This window comes from Mus pahari, chromosome 9, assembly GCF_900095145.1.
Source record: "Mus pahari chromosome 9, PAHARI_EIJ_v1.1, whole genome shotgun sequence".
Classification (NCBI taxonomy): domain Eukaryota; kingdom Metazoa; phylum Chordata; class Mammalia; order Rodentia; family Muridae; genus Mus; species Mus pahari.
Genome location: NC_034598.1, coordinates 55,822,663 through 55,840,353, shown reverse-complemented (window position 1 = coordinate 55,840,353; position 17,691 = coordinate 55,822,663). Strand labels below are relative to the sequence as shown.

The 17,691-nt window shown below is 39.5% G+C and overlaps 1 protein-coding gene across 2 annotated transcripts in view; it reads right to left on the bottom strand.

Moving 5' to 3' along the window:
- Nucleotides 1-1,055: 1,055 nt before the first annotated feature.
- Nucleotides 1,056-17,691, bottom strand: part of Lemd3 (LEM domain containing 3) — a 56,582-nt gene continuing 39,946 nt past the window's right edge. The window contains exons 5-13 of one of the 2 annotated variants that reach the window (XM_021204794.2): nucleotides 11,106-11,185; nucleotides 10,871-11,016; nucleotides 9,527-9,628; nucleotides 9,310-9,412; nucleotides 8,662-8,840; nucleotides 5,793-5,874; nucleotides 3,602-3,707; nucleotides 3,434-3,512; nucleotides 1,056-3,229 (exon numbers count right to left, since the gene is read on the bottom strand). In XM_021204794.2, coding sequence (XP_021060453.1) covers nucleotides 3,066-3,229; nucleotides 3,434-3,512; nucleotides 3,602-3,707; nucleotides 5,793-5,874; nucleotides 8,662-8,840; nucleotides 9,310-9,412; nucleotides 9,527-9,628; nucleotides 10,871-11,016; nucleotides 11,106-11,185 — 1,041 coding nt within the window. In that variant the 3' untranslated portion in view covers nucleotides 1,056-3,065. The remainder of the gene's footprint in view (nucleotides 3,230-3,433; nucleotides 3,513-3,601; nucleotides 3,708-5,792; nucleotides 5,875-8,661; nucleotides 8,841-9,309; nucleotides 9,413-9,526; nucleotides 9,629-10,870; nucleotides 11,017-11,105; nucleotides 11,186-17,691) is intronic. The other variant, XM_029542284.1, reaches the window with a different exon arrangement.

The window sequence follows — 17,691 nt, the reverse complement described above, 5'->3', positions numbered from 1 at the left end:
GAGAGAGAGAGAGAGAGAGAGAGAGAGAGAGAGAGAGAGAGAGAGAGAGAGAATGAGAATGCAGGGCAGACTCACCACTGAGACTCTAACAGACACTAGGACCTCTGTCTTAACCCATCCTGACCTGTTGTGCATCTGGTCAGGAAGACACAGCCAAGCCTCTCTATATCTCAGAGTCCTGCCTACTCTCCTCTTACGTTATCATTATAAGGCTTTATCCACAGCATCCTTTAATTTACTATTCTCTTTCTCCAGATGGGATTTCTTCAGGGTTAGCCTATGTGTTTTCCAAGTCTGTATCCTTAACAGAGTCAGCTAGTACCAACTATGTCAGCAATCTATATGGCTATAACACGACTAATGAGTCAAATCTTTTTACTTGATTGAAACATCCAAGAACGACGTAAATAAAGGGTTTAGCAGCTAAGTCAGGATGCATACAACTGTTTCTCTGTTGAGAATCCCTTCTTTGACAAAACTATCTGAGCTGAAGTGCTTACTGACCCGGTTGATTCACATCTCGTCACCATTTGGTCCAAACACTTGAAAGTTAAATGAAGTCATTTTCATAAAGAGAATCAGAATTAGAAGACAGGAGTAGAAACAAGAGGAAGAGGACAATGAGGGTAATGGGGTGAACATACATTTTATACTACACACACACACACACACACACACACACACACACACACACACACACAATAACATGATGAAACCCATTACTTATATAATTAATAATTGCTATAAATTGTTTAAAAGATGCTGAAAGTAGGTGGTTCCAATGACCTTGTCACCCGGGCCTGGTGCTCACCCTGTAACCTCAGCTCTGGGAAGGCTAGAAAGCAGGAGTCCACAAGTCTGAGACCAGCCCAGGCTACACAGTGAGATCTCCATCTCAAAACAGTGAAAACATCAAAACTTTACAATTCTTATCCTTAAATACACATGTAACCATAGATCCCGAGAGATTTAAAGATCCTACTTTCACAGCAAAAAGAAAAGCAGACACACAACACTCAACATGTTTCTTTAAAACAAAAAGACGCATGTTTTTAAAAAAAACCTAATAAATTTTTAATTAGAATGTTGTCCTTCTTTTTTTAAACAGAACAAGAAACAAATTACATCAAAGCAGAACTTTTCAAATACCTAATTATTATACACATTCCCATCTGTCTTACAGGGAGGACTCTTGGTCGGCTTAAGAGTTCCAGGTAAAATAAGCTGCATAATAGTATATATTACAATAATAAATGTGCAATGTTTACATGAAATGTATCTCAGAAGCAAGAAAAAGATGCATCTGCATCAAAGGGTGACCTGTTTAAATGCCACAACTATATTATTTTACNTTCACTCTTGCAACAGGTTACAAGATTGTGTCACTAAGCTCAAATAAATCACTATGATGCACATAAAATACAGAAAGANTGGTTACTTTATATATTATATATATTTATATTTTAACACATTAGCATCTGAGACATAGATTGAGAATTTAAAATTTATTCTCTTCTGATAACAAATCATTTATTCTTCATAAACATGGTGCCCACAAAAGCACACAGGTNAGGCACAAGGGTTTTCTGTTACAGAATAGTGTGCATCATGTTTACTTAACCAGAAAACGTGCATTATCCGCGCAAGTTCATGCTGCAAACCAAACACATACACAACAAAAAGAAAACTGAACTTAACATAAAAATTAAGATTCATGTAATTCCAGCTGTTTCACATCTTCCTTTGGACCAACAATGATCTATCCAACAGGTTATTTTTCAAGAAGCCAATTTTTAGGTTACAAGTAAACCTTGATCAGTAACTATTCTGATCTGAAAACATACAGTAATAAAGTAGCTTTACTGAAATAAACACTGAGGCACAAACCAATGGTCATTTCGTGCACCATCTACATTGCAAACTTGCATGGCCCAACATTCCAAGGAAAATTTGTCTAGTACATTTGCTGCAACAATGTACCCTGTTTTACACTGGACATAGAACAGGAGCTAACATTTCTTTAAGCTATACACAGACTGGGAAATGACATGATCCCTTTAGTTTTGTCACAGTCCCAGTATTTATAATAAATACAGCTTTTCACAAAATATTTTCCAGTATCTGCCAATTGCATCTTTATTGCTCACATAAATTTGAACTCATTACAGCTGGTGCCAGAACTTCTACACAAAACCGTACTTGAGGATTTTTATATAAAATCTATAAAAGATATTTTAAACATGTATCTAATACTTCCAGGTATTTGGCTGCTTGATCATCTATGACTGTACAGCCATACGTATATATCTGTGTGGATATGTACATATGTGCAGCTACATATGTACACAGATACACAGCTACGCACATATATATATATGTATATATATACAGATTAGATTATGAGTAAAATAGAAAGCTTATTTTACTGCTAATGCAGACATTCTCACAAAACAAGACTTTCGCTACCATCAGCATTTATACATATATACAAAAGCCAATGTAAGTACATATACACCCTCTTACACATGTATATAACCATTAAAACCAAATAAATTTCCCCATATTCCAGCTGCAGCAAATGAACCTTTTACAAGCAATAGAGATCTAAGGTTAAAGTGGGAAGTGAATGGTTTTACCACAGAAGCCTGTAAGGAATGATGCAGCTTACTGTATATAAAAATTCACATTAGTTCACAAATTATGGAAATACAAAACAAGCTGCTTCGCCATGCTTGTACGTGGTTCTCTAAACACTCTTGGTGCAAACCTATAAGCACCATCTCTGAGCCCCTTACTGTGAAGTCGGTGCTCCTTACGTACAGCCTCCAATGCACTGGCGTACCTGAGTCCCACAAACTGAGGAAAACAGTTCTTCTCTCTGCCTCCTCAGCACTGCCGCCTGCCTCACTGCCAAACCCTTTGGAACCTGAAGATTTCCAGAACTTTCAAACAGCTGTCTTCAGCAATAAAAATATTACATACAAAAAGCATTTTAAAAGGAAGACAGGAAGCCAAATGGGAATATTCCTATTTAAATTAACAGTCCTAAGAGTGAAGACATCTTTTCAGGAACTTCCTTGAGAATTAGCTAGGCCAGTCCGCAGGCGCAGGTGAGACAGAGAGTTCATATGTTTATTTGCTGGCTTCAAGGGAGTGTTGCAAGTGAGGGCCTGGGGAAAGCGATGGTGGTATCTATCTAGTCGTAAGTATTTTACTGTAACCAATTTTCCTGTTGTAAGATAAAAAGAGTATTTTAGATCTGTAAAATGATGCTTAGTATTTTATAAAATTAACTGTGGAAAAGAATGAACAAAAAATTATCTAAATTATTATTCAAAAAATATTAACCTAAAATTATTACTTTTTTAAATCAGGCATAATCTAAACCAACTAATTATCCTTTCCAAATCTTTGTAAGAGTCAAATTTCTTACCATCAAACCAAGAGCCATGCAATGCTTTAAAAGCCTTTCCAGCATATTCCGGAGACAAACATTTAACATAGACACAGCCCTGTAACACAAACAGAAAACAGTGACAGGATTGTCTTACTTTAATAGTCGCAGACCCAAAACGCCCATGTATGACTGGACTTGGCTTACCTCTCGCGAGTTCCTGTCTACGGCAATATGAACGATGCCATCGTTATCGCTGCACTTCTCTAAAATTGCTTCTTGAATCGCTAGGTGCCAGTGATCTCCTATTTCCCTGGAATTAAGAGAAACAACATCAACCCTGCTATCCCGAGTTGCATGCACTGTGCCCCACACTGCAGTGGAACCAAGCAGTCCAGTCGGTCTGTGTAGCTATATGCTTGCAGGTTGTTCCAGTTCTGTGCAGACAAGTGTTAGCATGACTGCTGCAACAGAGCAACACTGTTTTCTTTACTGTTAATAACGTCTTCTAATTTTGACTTATTTCTTAATATAAACACTACATTCCAAGCTTCGCTTTCCAAAACAAAAAGAGAAACGTCGGGGGCTGGAGAGATGGCTCAGTGGTTAAGAGTACCAACTGCTCTTCTGAAGGTCCTGAGTTCAAATCCCAGCAACCATATGGTGGCTCACAACCATCCATAATGAGATCTGACATCCTCTTCTGGTACATCTGAAGACAGCTTCAGTGTACTTAGATATAATAATAAAAAGAGAGAGAGAGAGAGAGAGAGAGAGANNNGAGAGAGAGAGAGAGAGAGAGAGAGAGAGAGAGAGAGAGAGAGAGAAACGTCACAAGGCAAGCATGGTGTTGGGTCACCCCACCTCCGCGAGAGCTTCAGGAGCACCTCTGCTGTGCGCATGCTCCAGTCACACTGGGGTGGGCCCGAGGACAAAGGGCAAGTTGACTTTAAATCTGCCTAACGCACTAAAATGCTGGACTGCAACTGATTTCCTAATTACTAAAGCATGCAGTATATTCGCTACAGAAGTATCATGGGCTGCTAAAAGCGGATCAGAGTGTGTGTGCTGACAGTGACAGGTCCTTCCTACATCTAATTCATTCTGGTATCACTTGTCATTGCACGTAACAATCACAAGCGAGTGAACCATAACATGGGATCAGCATCTATTTTTCTTAAAACATAATTTCTTCTGTCAAGATTTGAAAAAAAACAAAACCAAAAAACAACCCCACCTCTAGCTGAAGAACTATTGGCATTGATGGTTTCCAGGGCAGGAAGAGTCAGTCCTTTTTAAAGGGCGTGGTCTTTACAGCTTTACTACAGTCCCCTGGATAGCTCCAAACCCAAGACTGTATAGTTAGGAGGTGGGGAGTGGGAGTAGATCTGGGAGGAGTTAGGGGAGGGCTAAGGGGTAAATATGATCAAAATACACCAGGTATATATGAAACTCTCAAAGAAAAATATTATAATTAAAAGAAAACTAGAACAAAAGGGTTTTATCTGTCATTTCATTAACAGCTAAAGTAACGTATAATACCAAGTCTCAAAATTATTACAACTGATAACTAAACTGTATTAGGGAGATGGTTCAGTGGGTCAGGGCACTTGCTGTATAAGCACAGGGGCCTAAGTTTAAATCTCTAGTTCTTTCTAAATAGCTGGACAAGGCGGCCTAGGCCTATAACCAGCATGTTTATAACAGATCCTTAGAGCTTGCTCAATATACAGCCTAGGAGACACTTCAAGTTTAGTGAGAGACCCATCCATGCATGGAGACATAGGCACAGGTACACGCACGCACAGACACACACACACAGACAGACAGACAGACAGACAGACAGACAGACAGACAGACAGACGTGGTGTTCTAAGGTAGTAGATGCTGACACTGTCACTCCCTGGATATGTGCTGTGATGATTACGTTGGTCAGAAAAGTTCCTCAGCTATTCCACTATCACATACATATAAAACATAGAATAAGGTGTGACGCTTTATAGGGGTTTGTTCTATTTTCTGTTTGCTTTTACAGGAACTAGAAATTTCTGCAAGATTAATTAAAGTAGCCTACTGAGGTAAAACTATAACTATTCCATATAAAATGAAAGTTGCATTTAATAGAGGGCATGCATTATTTGTCATTAACCTAGCTTCATGCATATGTGTTAGGAGTCACACTGAATACAGAGATTTATAAACATTTTACAAGTCCTTATTTCTGTGTCAAAGGTCAAACCTTTGCTTAGAATTTAACAAAAGGGGAAAAGTATAACATTTACAGTTAAACAGAAAGAAGTTATAAATTACAGATACAAAGTATAATAGATATAGCACGCATTTTACACCCAGATGCTTCAAATAAAAATAATTATGTATGCCTCATCATAATACTTACATAACTGGATCAAACATATTTCGAATCTTTAAACATGGAGTCAAACTATTTGGTGGTGAATTTCTTCTATCTAAATGAAATGCTACAAAAAAAAAGTAATTGTATTACTTGCCATTGTTCCATTTTGTTGAAAGACAATCATTTAGTTCATTAAAAAAATTATTTGTGATATCTGAGGCTGCTTACTTAATACCCACAATTCCTCCTTCTTTCTCTCTCGTCCAGCTGAGCAAGATGCCCAAAGAAGGCCAAGGGGAAGAAGGTGTCTTAGGTCCCTGCTGTTGTCAAGAAACAGGAGGCCAGAAAGGTGGTCAATCCTTTGAAAAAAGGCCCAAGAACTTTGGTATTGGGCAGGGCATCCAGTCCAAAAGAGATCTAACACTCTTTGTCAAACGGCCCCACTACATCAGGCTGCAGCGGCAAAGAGCCATCCTCTGTAAGCTGCTCAAGGCACCTCCCGCCATTATCCAGTTCACCCAGGCCCTGGACAGGCAAACAGCTACTCAGCTGCTTAAGCTTGCCCACAAGTACAGGCCAGAGACAAAGCAAGAGAAGAAGCAAAGGCTACTGGCCCGTGCTGAGAAGAAAGCTGATGGCAAAAGGGGACGTCCCAACTAAGAGACCACCTGTCCTCCGAGCAGGAGTCAATACGGTCACCAGCTTGGTGGAGAACAAGAAGGCTCAGATGGTGGTGATGGCCCATGATGTAGACCCCACTGAGCTGGTGGTTTTCCTGCCTGCCCTGTGTGGAAAGAGGGGGGTGCCCTACTGCATCATCAAGGGAAAGGCCAGGCTGGGGCGCCTGGTCCACAGGAAGACATGCACCACTGTTGCCCTCATACAGGTTAACTCGGAAGACAAGGGCAGAAGACAAGGGTGCTCTGGCTAAGCTGGTGGAAGCTATTAGGACCAATTATAACGACAGATATGATGAGATCTGTTGCCAATGGAGAGGTAACGTCCTGGGTCCTAAGTCTGTGGTTTGCATTGCCAAGCTGGAAAAGGCAAGGGCTAAAGAACTCACCACTAACTAGGTTAAATGTACACTGCTAAGTTCTCTATACATAAATATAATTTAAAAAATATATTCCAAAAAATTATTTGTATGCTTTTAATGAGCCAACTCCTGTGTTAAGGTGGATTAAGCTAGTCATTAATACCTAGAGTCAATAGTTGGGTGACAGTTATCTTCCAGGGATTAGTTTTGCTAATCAAGAAGACTCATCCCCTCCTCAGTGTAAGATAAGATTCCCCAAGGAAGTGAAACTGACTCTGAGAGCTAAGACATAAATTAAAGCAGTGAGGGAAGTTAAGTGCACAGGACATCTCAGATGGAGACCAACTATACACAGCCCTGTGACAAGAAGGGAAAAGGCAGATTCAAGTAACTAAAAGTCAGTATAGCAGCAATAGAACAGAAAGATGAGCCCGGAAAAGGAGAAGTCAGATTATTCAAGACTGTGCTGGCTGCATGAAAGTACCCCGATAATATCCTAAGAGTAATGCAAAACAACACAAGTGTTTTAAGTAGAGGGATCGCACGACACGGTAACAGTGTGGAAAGTCACTTAGGCAAAGTGAATTCAGAACCAGCCAGGTTATCTGCTGTGCACAGGGAAGATGGCAATGCTGTGCAACAGTCAGGGCAGCAGAGCCATGGTGCAGTCAGAGGCAAAGACTGAGGCTGACTCTGGGAGTATGGCAGAGCAGATGAGGAAGAGTGAGTGCTGCCACCTAGAGCAGGGGCATGTGTAATGCAGTGCTCAGTGACAGGCACGGACACAAGGCACAAACATGAGAGCTGGTGTACAGAAATGAGCGCAAAGGTAAGTAAAAGTGAGAAGACAGTGCTGATGAGCCGCAACACCAAGAGATGAAAAGGCAGAGTAGGAAGTGGGGGTACCGGACACGCCCACACGACTGGAGAGAAACCAGGGAAGAGGGGCCACAGTCAAAGCCCATAGGAAAGCTTGCGGAAGGGCTCGGCTGACAGACTCGGGTTAGTCATAGGAAATAAGTAATTCCATTTCTAGTTTCACAGGGCCCTGCAGCAGGAACTTTCCAAGGAAAATTTGTTCTTAGCATTTGAAACGGTACATCACTTTTTAAAACTGTAAACATATTTTTGTAAGGATATATTCTGACTATCATTTTCCCTCCCTCAAGTTCTCGGATCCTCTCCACCTCCCCTAAATCCATTATTAAAATCTATTTAAGCTTTAAAAAGGAAAATTAGAAGGAAAAAATGGAATGGTTATTTTTAAAATAGCAATTCTAAAACACTTACCTTTTCTACAAATACTATGCTTAGCATATATTAATAAGCAAGACTTTGTATATGATTTGGTAGAAAAGAGGATTTACTATCCACAACTTCCTTATATACTGTTTTATATACACATTTCTCCTGTATAGTAGAGGTACAGGCACACAAAGCAACCAATCTTCAAAACTCCTTATATGTTCTACTCTATCTGTTCTGAAACTACACCTACTATTAAGAATCTAGCTACAAAAGACACTTGGAAGAGGAGAGTCAGGCAAAGGGGACTTAATGAGATACAGGAGAAAGGCAATCACAACTGGAAGTCGGGCTATGAAGGTTCCACAGGCACACCTGTGTACCCTGAATACGTATTAGCAATGACTGTGGTAGCACAACAACAACCCCATGTGTCCACAAGAAGAAACATTGGTCTTTATTGCTGTAGACAAAGCAGTTCTGCTCTAACATTTATCCCTTCTATGGGGTAAAGCTGTAAAGGGAACCTTTGCATTATTTTCACACTACATTGTTTCAGTTAAATATATATTGCATATTTTGAAACACTAGAAAACCCTTGGTTTTGTTTAAACTTAAATGACATACCTTGGCCTTGCCATACTTTAGAGGGTATCGCTAATGTCTTGTCACAAGACGCAGAAGGCTGGATCCACCGCCAGACTACAAAGTCTGCACCGCCCACTCTTCGAGTCTCCGTACGGACTCTAGATTCGTTAGCAGCAAGGAAGTCAACAGCTCTATCCCAGACTCTCTTCATCTTTTTCCTATCACACAAACCAAACAACAAACTTCCCCTTGGCTTCTCATCTTTTGGAAATGTTAGTAACTGAAGCAATGGTTACTGTGAGCAGCTGCTCTTCACTGGAGATGAAGATGAGCTACTAGACTGAGAAGCCTTGCAGAATATGGAAATATGCATCTTTTTTCATTTTCAAAAAGTCAGGTTTTAGCATTCATTTATAAAGCTTCAGTAATAACAACCTCAGTACTTAATATTACTAAAATCCTAACTAGCCTCTTCTGTTTCTCAGGACAATTCTCATTGTCCTCAGGGATAAAGAGGAAGACTGGGAAGCAGGAATAAGCGATAAACTTACTATGCACTGAGAGGAGAGGGTGAAACACTTTAAAAACTCTACCCAGTCAAGTAGAGTTGAGGAGTCACAAGTCTCAGTAAAATCCAAGTCTCCCACAGATATCTACACTGATTTCAATTAGTGTTGGTTTACACACCTGTCCTGCGGCTGTATTAAGGAATCGCGAACATGTGGAATAGGCATGTAAGGCTGTAAATCTTTAGTTTCCTGACAAGCTTCATTATGACTTCGTAAAACATCTGAAAATAAACCAACAATAACTTTACAAGTAAATCAACTGCTGTCAACTACATTGAAGCTTTGTCACATGGTGACTGTTGTACAAACAGTTTAGGACTTTATAAATTCCATACCTATAATCTTTACCACCATATCATACATCTGCCTTGTTTCCTCCTCCTCCTTAGTCCAGCGGTATCTCATGTAACGGAGAACAACACAGACCATCACTACACCTGCAACATTGGGGTTGGCGTTAAGGCTGTGCTCGGTAATAGTTACATGATAGCTGCTAACAGTGACCCTCACCCCTAGCCTCATGGAATAACGGAGTGCAAAGAGTTAAATTTAACAGTATAATAAAGCTATACTTAGAAAACCTTAAGGACTTTCCCCAAATTTCACCCCTCTTTAAAACGATTCTTCTATTACATTAACAGTTGAGTATTTAAATCCCTATTACTAAAAATAAAAAGTAACTGTTTCAGACTTTTCTCCTTTTAGCACTGAACTATTCAAACAGTGAGTTTTATTAAACACACCAAATATTAAAAAAACTGAATTATGTTTAGAGTGCTACCAAAAGAAAACAGAAAAGAGTAATTTCTTATTTCCTATTATAAAAATTCCAAGAACCTAAGTTTAAAAAAATTATTTCCCATAAATAATATTTTAAACCAAAAATTTAAGGGCTTACTTTATTTAAAATAAGCTCAAACTTTATCCAGATATGGTGGTACATCACTTTAATCCCAGCACTCAGGAGGCAGAGTGACTAATTGAAGCCAGGCTAGTTTATAAAGTGAGTTCCAGGACAGCCAAGACTACACAGAGAAACCCTGTCTCAAAAAACCAATACTAAAGCAGGGGTGGGGCTCAACTTTTCTATTTCCCACTCTGCTTTCTACAAGTAGGTTTTGTAGACTTCCACACACATCCTACTAAACGTGCTCCTTCTATGACATTTTCATGACAAACTTTTCTCTTTTTAGGATACCGGCCTCTAAGCCCTTGGGTCTACAATTGTCATAAATACCCCCCAACTTTGCTGTTATCATTTAAACATGAAGATGTGTCCTCATACAGCCTGTGTCAGTGGCTGACAGCACTAACGTGGGAACTGTGGACATTCCCACAGTGGACTTAGCTGGAAGAAACAAGTCCCTGGCACAGGATTTTGGGACACTTAAGACAAGTGGCCACTCTCTCCTCTCTGCTTCCTGGCTGCCATGCTATCTGCTCTGCCAACCCTCTCCTGATAGACTGGCAACTCTCACTGGGAGCTAAAATACACCTTTCTCGCTGAGAGTTATCTCTGTCAGGTATTTGGTACACACAAAAGTAAACTAAAACTTAAGAGAAGACTCTTGGATGTCATTCCCAGCATCATCTCCAGAAGCAGGGAGTAAGCTCTCTCTCAGCTCTGGCATCCCGTGAGGTGCAAGCAGTGCAGCCCACTTCTAATCCTAACAACTTACCTAAACATAACAACAATAACCTATGGGTCACAGTAATGAAAGCACGCCGGAAACGACACCAGAAGGGCATCTGGGGCCTGGTGGATTGTAAAAACTGCACATCAGTTATGTTTGTCAAGTCTTCTTCAGGCCCGTAACCAACACACCTATTTAAAAATAATTAAGGTAGAGATTAAAATTTAAAAAAACACTTCTTACAATACAAAATCATCAAATTGTAAATCAAATCCTGTACCTTATTCCAACATCTTTCCCATTTTTAAAAATCCACAGCAATGAAGTATTAAATACATCTTCATACTCAGGACCTAAATTCTAACAAGAAAAACAGAGACCCATTCTCAATAGTCCTATGTAAACCGTCACATAAACAACATGCTTTGTTTTCATTTTAACCACATAAACACAGTAACAAAAACATACAACTCGGTACTAAAAATTAAAAAATGAAAAACACCATCTTTTCATGATTCCAATAGAACCACTATTAATATTCTGCTATGCTTTCTTTCTCGTTTTATTATATTTACAAATTTTAGTTATTTGTTAAGTTTATTTTCAAATATCATTGTAATAATTAAATTTACCTTTCATAAATGCAACAGTATTTTCAAAAAAGCATATGGCAAATTATTGAGACGATTAAAATTCTCAACTAGTAAAACCATTAAGCCCATAAGGTCAAAAATGTTGACTGTAACTAATTATAAATTCAAACCTCTAAGTGAAAAAGTATAAATTAGAAAAACATTTTTGTCGCTTATGACTATAAGTTGACAGTACTTAAAGACTTCTCATAAATTGATACGATATTAACAAACGTGACTTTGATACAGTGTAACAGAAAGAAACAACTCAGTAAACCAGTATTTTTCAACCCATTTTTTTGTAGACAATAATCACACACAGGTAAAAGACCCACACATTCCAAGAGAGACCCAAGGATTTTATGAAACAATCCAAACCTTCACCGACAGTGGCAACTACCGCTTTGGAACGCTACTGCTTGGGCTAGGGAGGTGGCTGAGGGCAGGGAGCCAGCCTGAGAGACAGGCATTAGGAGCAGAGTTCAGATACCCAGCATCCATACAAAGGCCAGGAATACTAACATTCACAGGTAACCCCAACACCTGGGGGGGGGCCTGGGGGAGTAGGGTAGAGGCAAATTCTGGGGCACACAGGACAGCCAATTTAGTCAGAACACCAAACTCCATCTTCAGTGAGAGACATGGTCTCCAAATAGAAGTTGGGAAAGGAGGAAGAAAGATACTCAATATCCACACACTCGCACACAAACACACACACCACACCCTACTACTACTACTACTACTACTACTACTACTACTACTACTACTACTACTTCTTCTTCTTCTTCTTCTTCTTCTTCTTCTTCTTCTTCTTCTTCTTCTTCTTCTTCTTCTTCTTCTCCTCCTCCTCCTCCTCCTCCTCCTCCTCCTCCTCTCTTCCCCCTCCCCCCCTTCTTCAAGGTTTGATATAGTATCAAAGAGTATCAGCAACTATCTGATTAACTATATATTCATGTGAGGCTGCATTTCCTTGACATGCTTCAAGCAGAGACAGCAGACCCAGGGGAGGAAGTAGGCCAGCTAGGGTGGGGTACACAGGACAGTCTATAGAGACCAGGTGAGCACTGGTCCAGGTCATCTTCTCACCAACACACCTGTGCCTGCCATGACACTTTAGTACACATGCATGCACTTGCACACAGACAGTACAATTTAAAGTCTTTTTGCCACATAGAAAGCTCACAGACACTACATTTTATAAGTACTGTGCCATGTACAAAGCTCATTATTATTTCAAATGAATAATTTTAAATGTTTTCAGTTTTAGTTACTAATGTGATAATGTATTTAAATGTATACTAACACATTAACCACACCAGTCAGCCAGCCTCACCTACACAGCAAGACCTTGCCTGAAAAAAGAAAAAATATCCCAAGAATATAAATGTATATATAAAAGTACAAATATATGCACACTTTTCATAAATAAAAGCCATTTAAGGTCCTAAAAATCCAGAAGCTTACTAATTGGTAGGGATGAGCAGGTATAATATTTGTTTTTAATTGTGTGTGTTATGTGCATGGTGTGTGTACATGTGTATGGGGGTATGTGGTGCATATATGGGTATGTGGCTGTGCATAGAAAGACTAAAGGTTGACACTGGGTGCTCCTTAATGGCTCTCCCCCTTACTTTCTGAGACAGGGTCTCTCGGTAAACCTGACATTCACTGACTGTTAGAAGACTGAGCAGTGAGCTTCCCCATGCAAGCCTCTTCCCGCATGACACTGTATCTTATATACTATACTACAATTACACTTATCATGGAAAAAAGAGGGTCTCAATACACACAGGCAAACTTCTTTTTTCAGTCAATTTGTATCCACTGTCTGTGTGTTTTGTACAATATATATTTAATCCTGATCCATGCCACACCAGCTATTTTGCTAGGAACTACAAGCGCAGCACTAAGCCTAGCCACAGAGGCCTCCTATGCTAACCAAGCCCTGTACTAAGGATCCCGCCGAGGTCTCCTACGCTAATCAAGCCCTGTACAAAGGATCACTTCATGCACTTTCTATACTGCAGAGGCTGCGTTAGAAATCTCTTAAAATAATTTTAGAAATGTCCACCAAATTATTTTATCAACAGACTCTCCAATGATACTGGAAATTGTTTTCATTGGGTCACACACTTCAACTCCCTAATTCACTGGCAATTTTGCTTTACTATATCCTATCTGCAAACATACCAAGTTGTACAAAGCACAGCTAACTGCCCGGGATCATAAATGACTGACACAAAACTTTTGCTAGGATTTTTAAGATAATAAAGGTAGTTTACAGGCCATCTGCTTGAATTTGCTTTATAGAATATAGCCTTCAGCCTTCTTACCATCATCTTTCTGTGTTACAAAAGAAACCAGGTCTTTTACACAAAACAGTATTGTTTACTTTTGAGATGGTCTAGCTATACAGTCCTGGCTTGCTGGTCTCTCAACTGAATCAAACTTCAATTGCATTTGTACTCTGAAATTTAACTTACATTTGAAGCATCTGATAATGTTTTAAAACATAAAATTTCAGCAGCTATTTTAAAGACCAAGTGCACCTGGAAAGGGTAGTGTATGTAAATGCACATGAATACATACAGCATATTAAAAGAATATAACCCTCCAAGTGCTCATGGCCGACCTCTACTCCTCTACTCTTCCACTTCTCTCCCTCTCTCTGCCTCTACTACCCTCTTAACTCCCCTCTCCATGCCCTGAATAAACTCTATTCTATACAGAAAAGAAAAGAAAAAGAAAAGAAAAGAAAAGAAAAGAAGAGAAGAGAAAAGAAAAGAAGAGAAGAGAAAAGAAAAGAAAAGAACCAAGAATTAGAAATCTAATGGGATCGCTCATACAAAGGAGCTGCCAGGCAGAGACAGCTCTATGCCTCTCCACCTAGAGACTGCAGTTTGTTTTTGAGATGCTATATGCTATACACCAAGAAACAACACTGTCAGGCATGCTGATGGATCTCTTTAATCCCGGCACTCAGGAGGCAGAGTCGGAGACAGGCTGATCTCTCTGAGTTCAAGGCCAGCCTACATAGTGAGTTCCAGGACAGCCAGGGCTGCACAGTTAGACCCTGCCTTAAAAAAAAAAAAAAAAAAAAAAAAGAAGAGCAAAACCAGATTTAACCATTGATTCAATGGGACCTTGACTTTTGTATCCAGCAGATCTAGGACTATAGATTTCAGTTCCATTACAAACTACATATGCACAACACGCTTAGTGAGGTGTACCATCTATGACATGTAGCCACTGTAACTGCCACGTCAAGGTGCTCACAACAACTTTAAAGTGTCAATTGTTTATTCACACTGGAACTGACAGGTTATGGACCTAGCTGGTCATCAAAGAAGTAGAACAATGTTACACAGAGGACAGGCTCTCTACTCCTAGGCTGGTCACAGTCTAGTCGGGTGACCCAGTTATTAAACCTCTAAGCTTTAATTTGTTCATATTTGTTTAGGTTCCCTGTCCTCCACCTTGTCAGATGAAGGTGAACTTGAGACCAGCACTCGGCATAAAGTGCATTTTTTTAAAAAAATGTATTATACAAGTCTCACTGCCTCACTTTTTAGAATACTTCTCTTTCCTTTCACCACATTTCTACTAAAGATTTAATTCTGCATAATGAGAACTAAAAAGGGACGAAGGCATCAAGATGAAAGACAACCAAACTTAAATGAGGTTGGTGAAGTGTGTAGCGATGGAGCAGACACCTTATGTCCAGAAGCACTAGTCAACAGAAGAGATAATTTTCTGCTCAAAGTAATCCGTCCTGTCACAGGCCTCTTGAAACTATTTAATCTTCCACATAAAGCTTCACCAGCAGTGATCAAGGTGCCAGGCTAAACCATAAAACTCTTATCTGGTCAGCACTTGGCACATTCACAGAGATCCACTTTCCTATTAAGTTCTTCACAGATCTTAGGTATTGTGTATTGTGTCAGAAATGGGTTTTGAAAGCAACTTAAGAGGCTGAGGCAGCACTCATCACCCCGCCCACAGGGATGCCATGAGCGCTCCAGCTACAAACACAAAGCTGTGTTTCCTATGTGCTCCACCAGAGGGACCTCTTAACTTTCCCAACAGTAAGCCGGCTTTCACTACCAAATTATGAAAGCTCAATAAAAGCTCTCGGTAAGACAGAAATATATCTATATAAATAAGCTGATTAAAACTCCCTTTGAAGGAGAGAGTAAGGAAATGCTAATAAAATGGAATGAGTCAAAGTCAACAAAACAGAAGCTCCGTGCTGGGACTTCAGAAGCCAGGGATGCTGGCGAGCACTGCGGGAGTGGTGGGAGTGGCTGCCTCATTTGCTACTACAGCTAAGTGTTCACTTTGTGCAGATGAAATCATAAGTACCTAGAAATACCTAGAAAAGAAATGTACAAGAATTCTCCATAAATAGAAAGCTTGCTGTGTATACCTTACAGTCACTGTCTGACACCAAGTGGGGGGAGAGGGTGTTCTTACACAGCTGCACAGATAAAATAAAAAAGCCAACTGGGGCTAGGCTATGCTCAAACTGTCATTCTAGATTAGGAAGTAATATGAATATTATCAAAAGCATTTTATAAAGCTTAGGCTCTTTGAAAAAGTAATTTCCTTTTCAGTATTATTTCCTAAGGAAATGACTAGAAAAAAAGTCAATGCACGATAGTTAAATAATAAAATATTATCCAGCAATTAAAAAACTTAAGCTGTTTAATGGGAGAGGCAAATGTATATGATTATAAGGATAAACACATAAATATTTGTAATAGGAGATATTTATAGTCATACTAATTTTAAAAGACTAAAGAAAGCTAGATTCAAATACTACCAGAGGTTACTATTATATAGTGAATTTAAAACTTTTCCCTTTATTTCTCATGAGAATTAAATTATGATGGTTAATTTTTACTGAAAATAAAACACTATTTTAAGAAATCCTTAAGAGACTTGTCTAGAATTTAAGACTTTTATTTTTGACCCCCCCCCCAAAATCCTGTTTATTGATTTGGGGGGGGGGGTTAGGGAGTTATTTTTGGCAGCTCTCAAAACTGCATCTATGTGCTAACCATTATATATTTCACAACCTGAGGCCAAATAGACTAACACAGATACACATACACATGAACCTAATGAGTATTAATATTTGAAAATAACTTTAAGAAATGGAATCTAGACTCTTTTATAATATGCAGTAAAAAGTCTATAGAGTTAAAAACAAAAGTAACCCCAGCCCTCACTCTGGACCATGAAACAGGAACTGGGGACACATCTTAGAGAACGCTTGCCTAGCAAGGCCGAAGGTCTGATCTGCTAGGCTCAATTCCCAGCACTGCAGAAAAAGAAAGAAACAAACAAATAAAAAGCCAGCAACACGGGAGGGGGGGGTGGGGGCTGGAGAGATGGTTCAGCAGTTAAGAGCACTGACTGTTCTTATGAAGGTCTTAAGTGCAACCACATGGTGGCTCACAACCATCTGTAATGACATCTGACGCCTTCTACTGGTGTGTCTGAAGACAACTACAGTGTACTTACATATAAATAATAAATAANTCTTAAAAAACAACAACAACAACAAAAAAAAAAAAACAGCCAGCGACACAAAACCTAGAGCAAACCAAACCCACCACCACCCAAATCCAAAGCCAGGTCCCATTTACAGCACCCACAGGGCAGCAGCTCACAACCTTAACTACAATTCCAGGGGACTGTACCCTCTGACCCCTAAGGGCTAAGCACGCCAATGGTGCACATATATAATTGCAACCAAACCATTCATACACATACAAATACATACTTTTTAAATTTTCACTTTCAAAATTTCCATATTCAGAAAGGTACGCAGACAGTACGAACCCACAGTGCCAGGATCTGAATCCAGGTCTAGCCCTGGTCAGAGACACCGGCTGTGTTCTTTCTGTAATGCAAATGTAAATTATACAGTAAGCTAAAAACTCAGTCCACTTTCACCTGGTGAGGTCATTTTAATCCCAGCATTCAGGAAGCAGAGGCAGGCAAAATCTCTGAGTTCAAGGCCAGCCTAGTCTGCAAAGTTAGTTCTAGGACTGGCCAGACAGGGACACACAGAGGAACCCTGTCTCAACAACAAAACCCCACCTCGGTTTACTTTTATTGACAGGCATGTGTAACAGAACAACTAAAGTTCGCTGAAAATTAATTACAGGTTTTCAAGAATATACAAAAGAGAGTCAGCAAACTCCACTATTTGATATTATTCAGTTA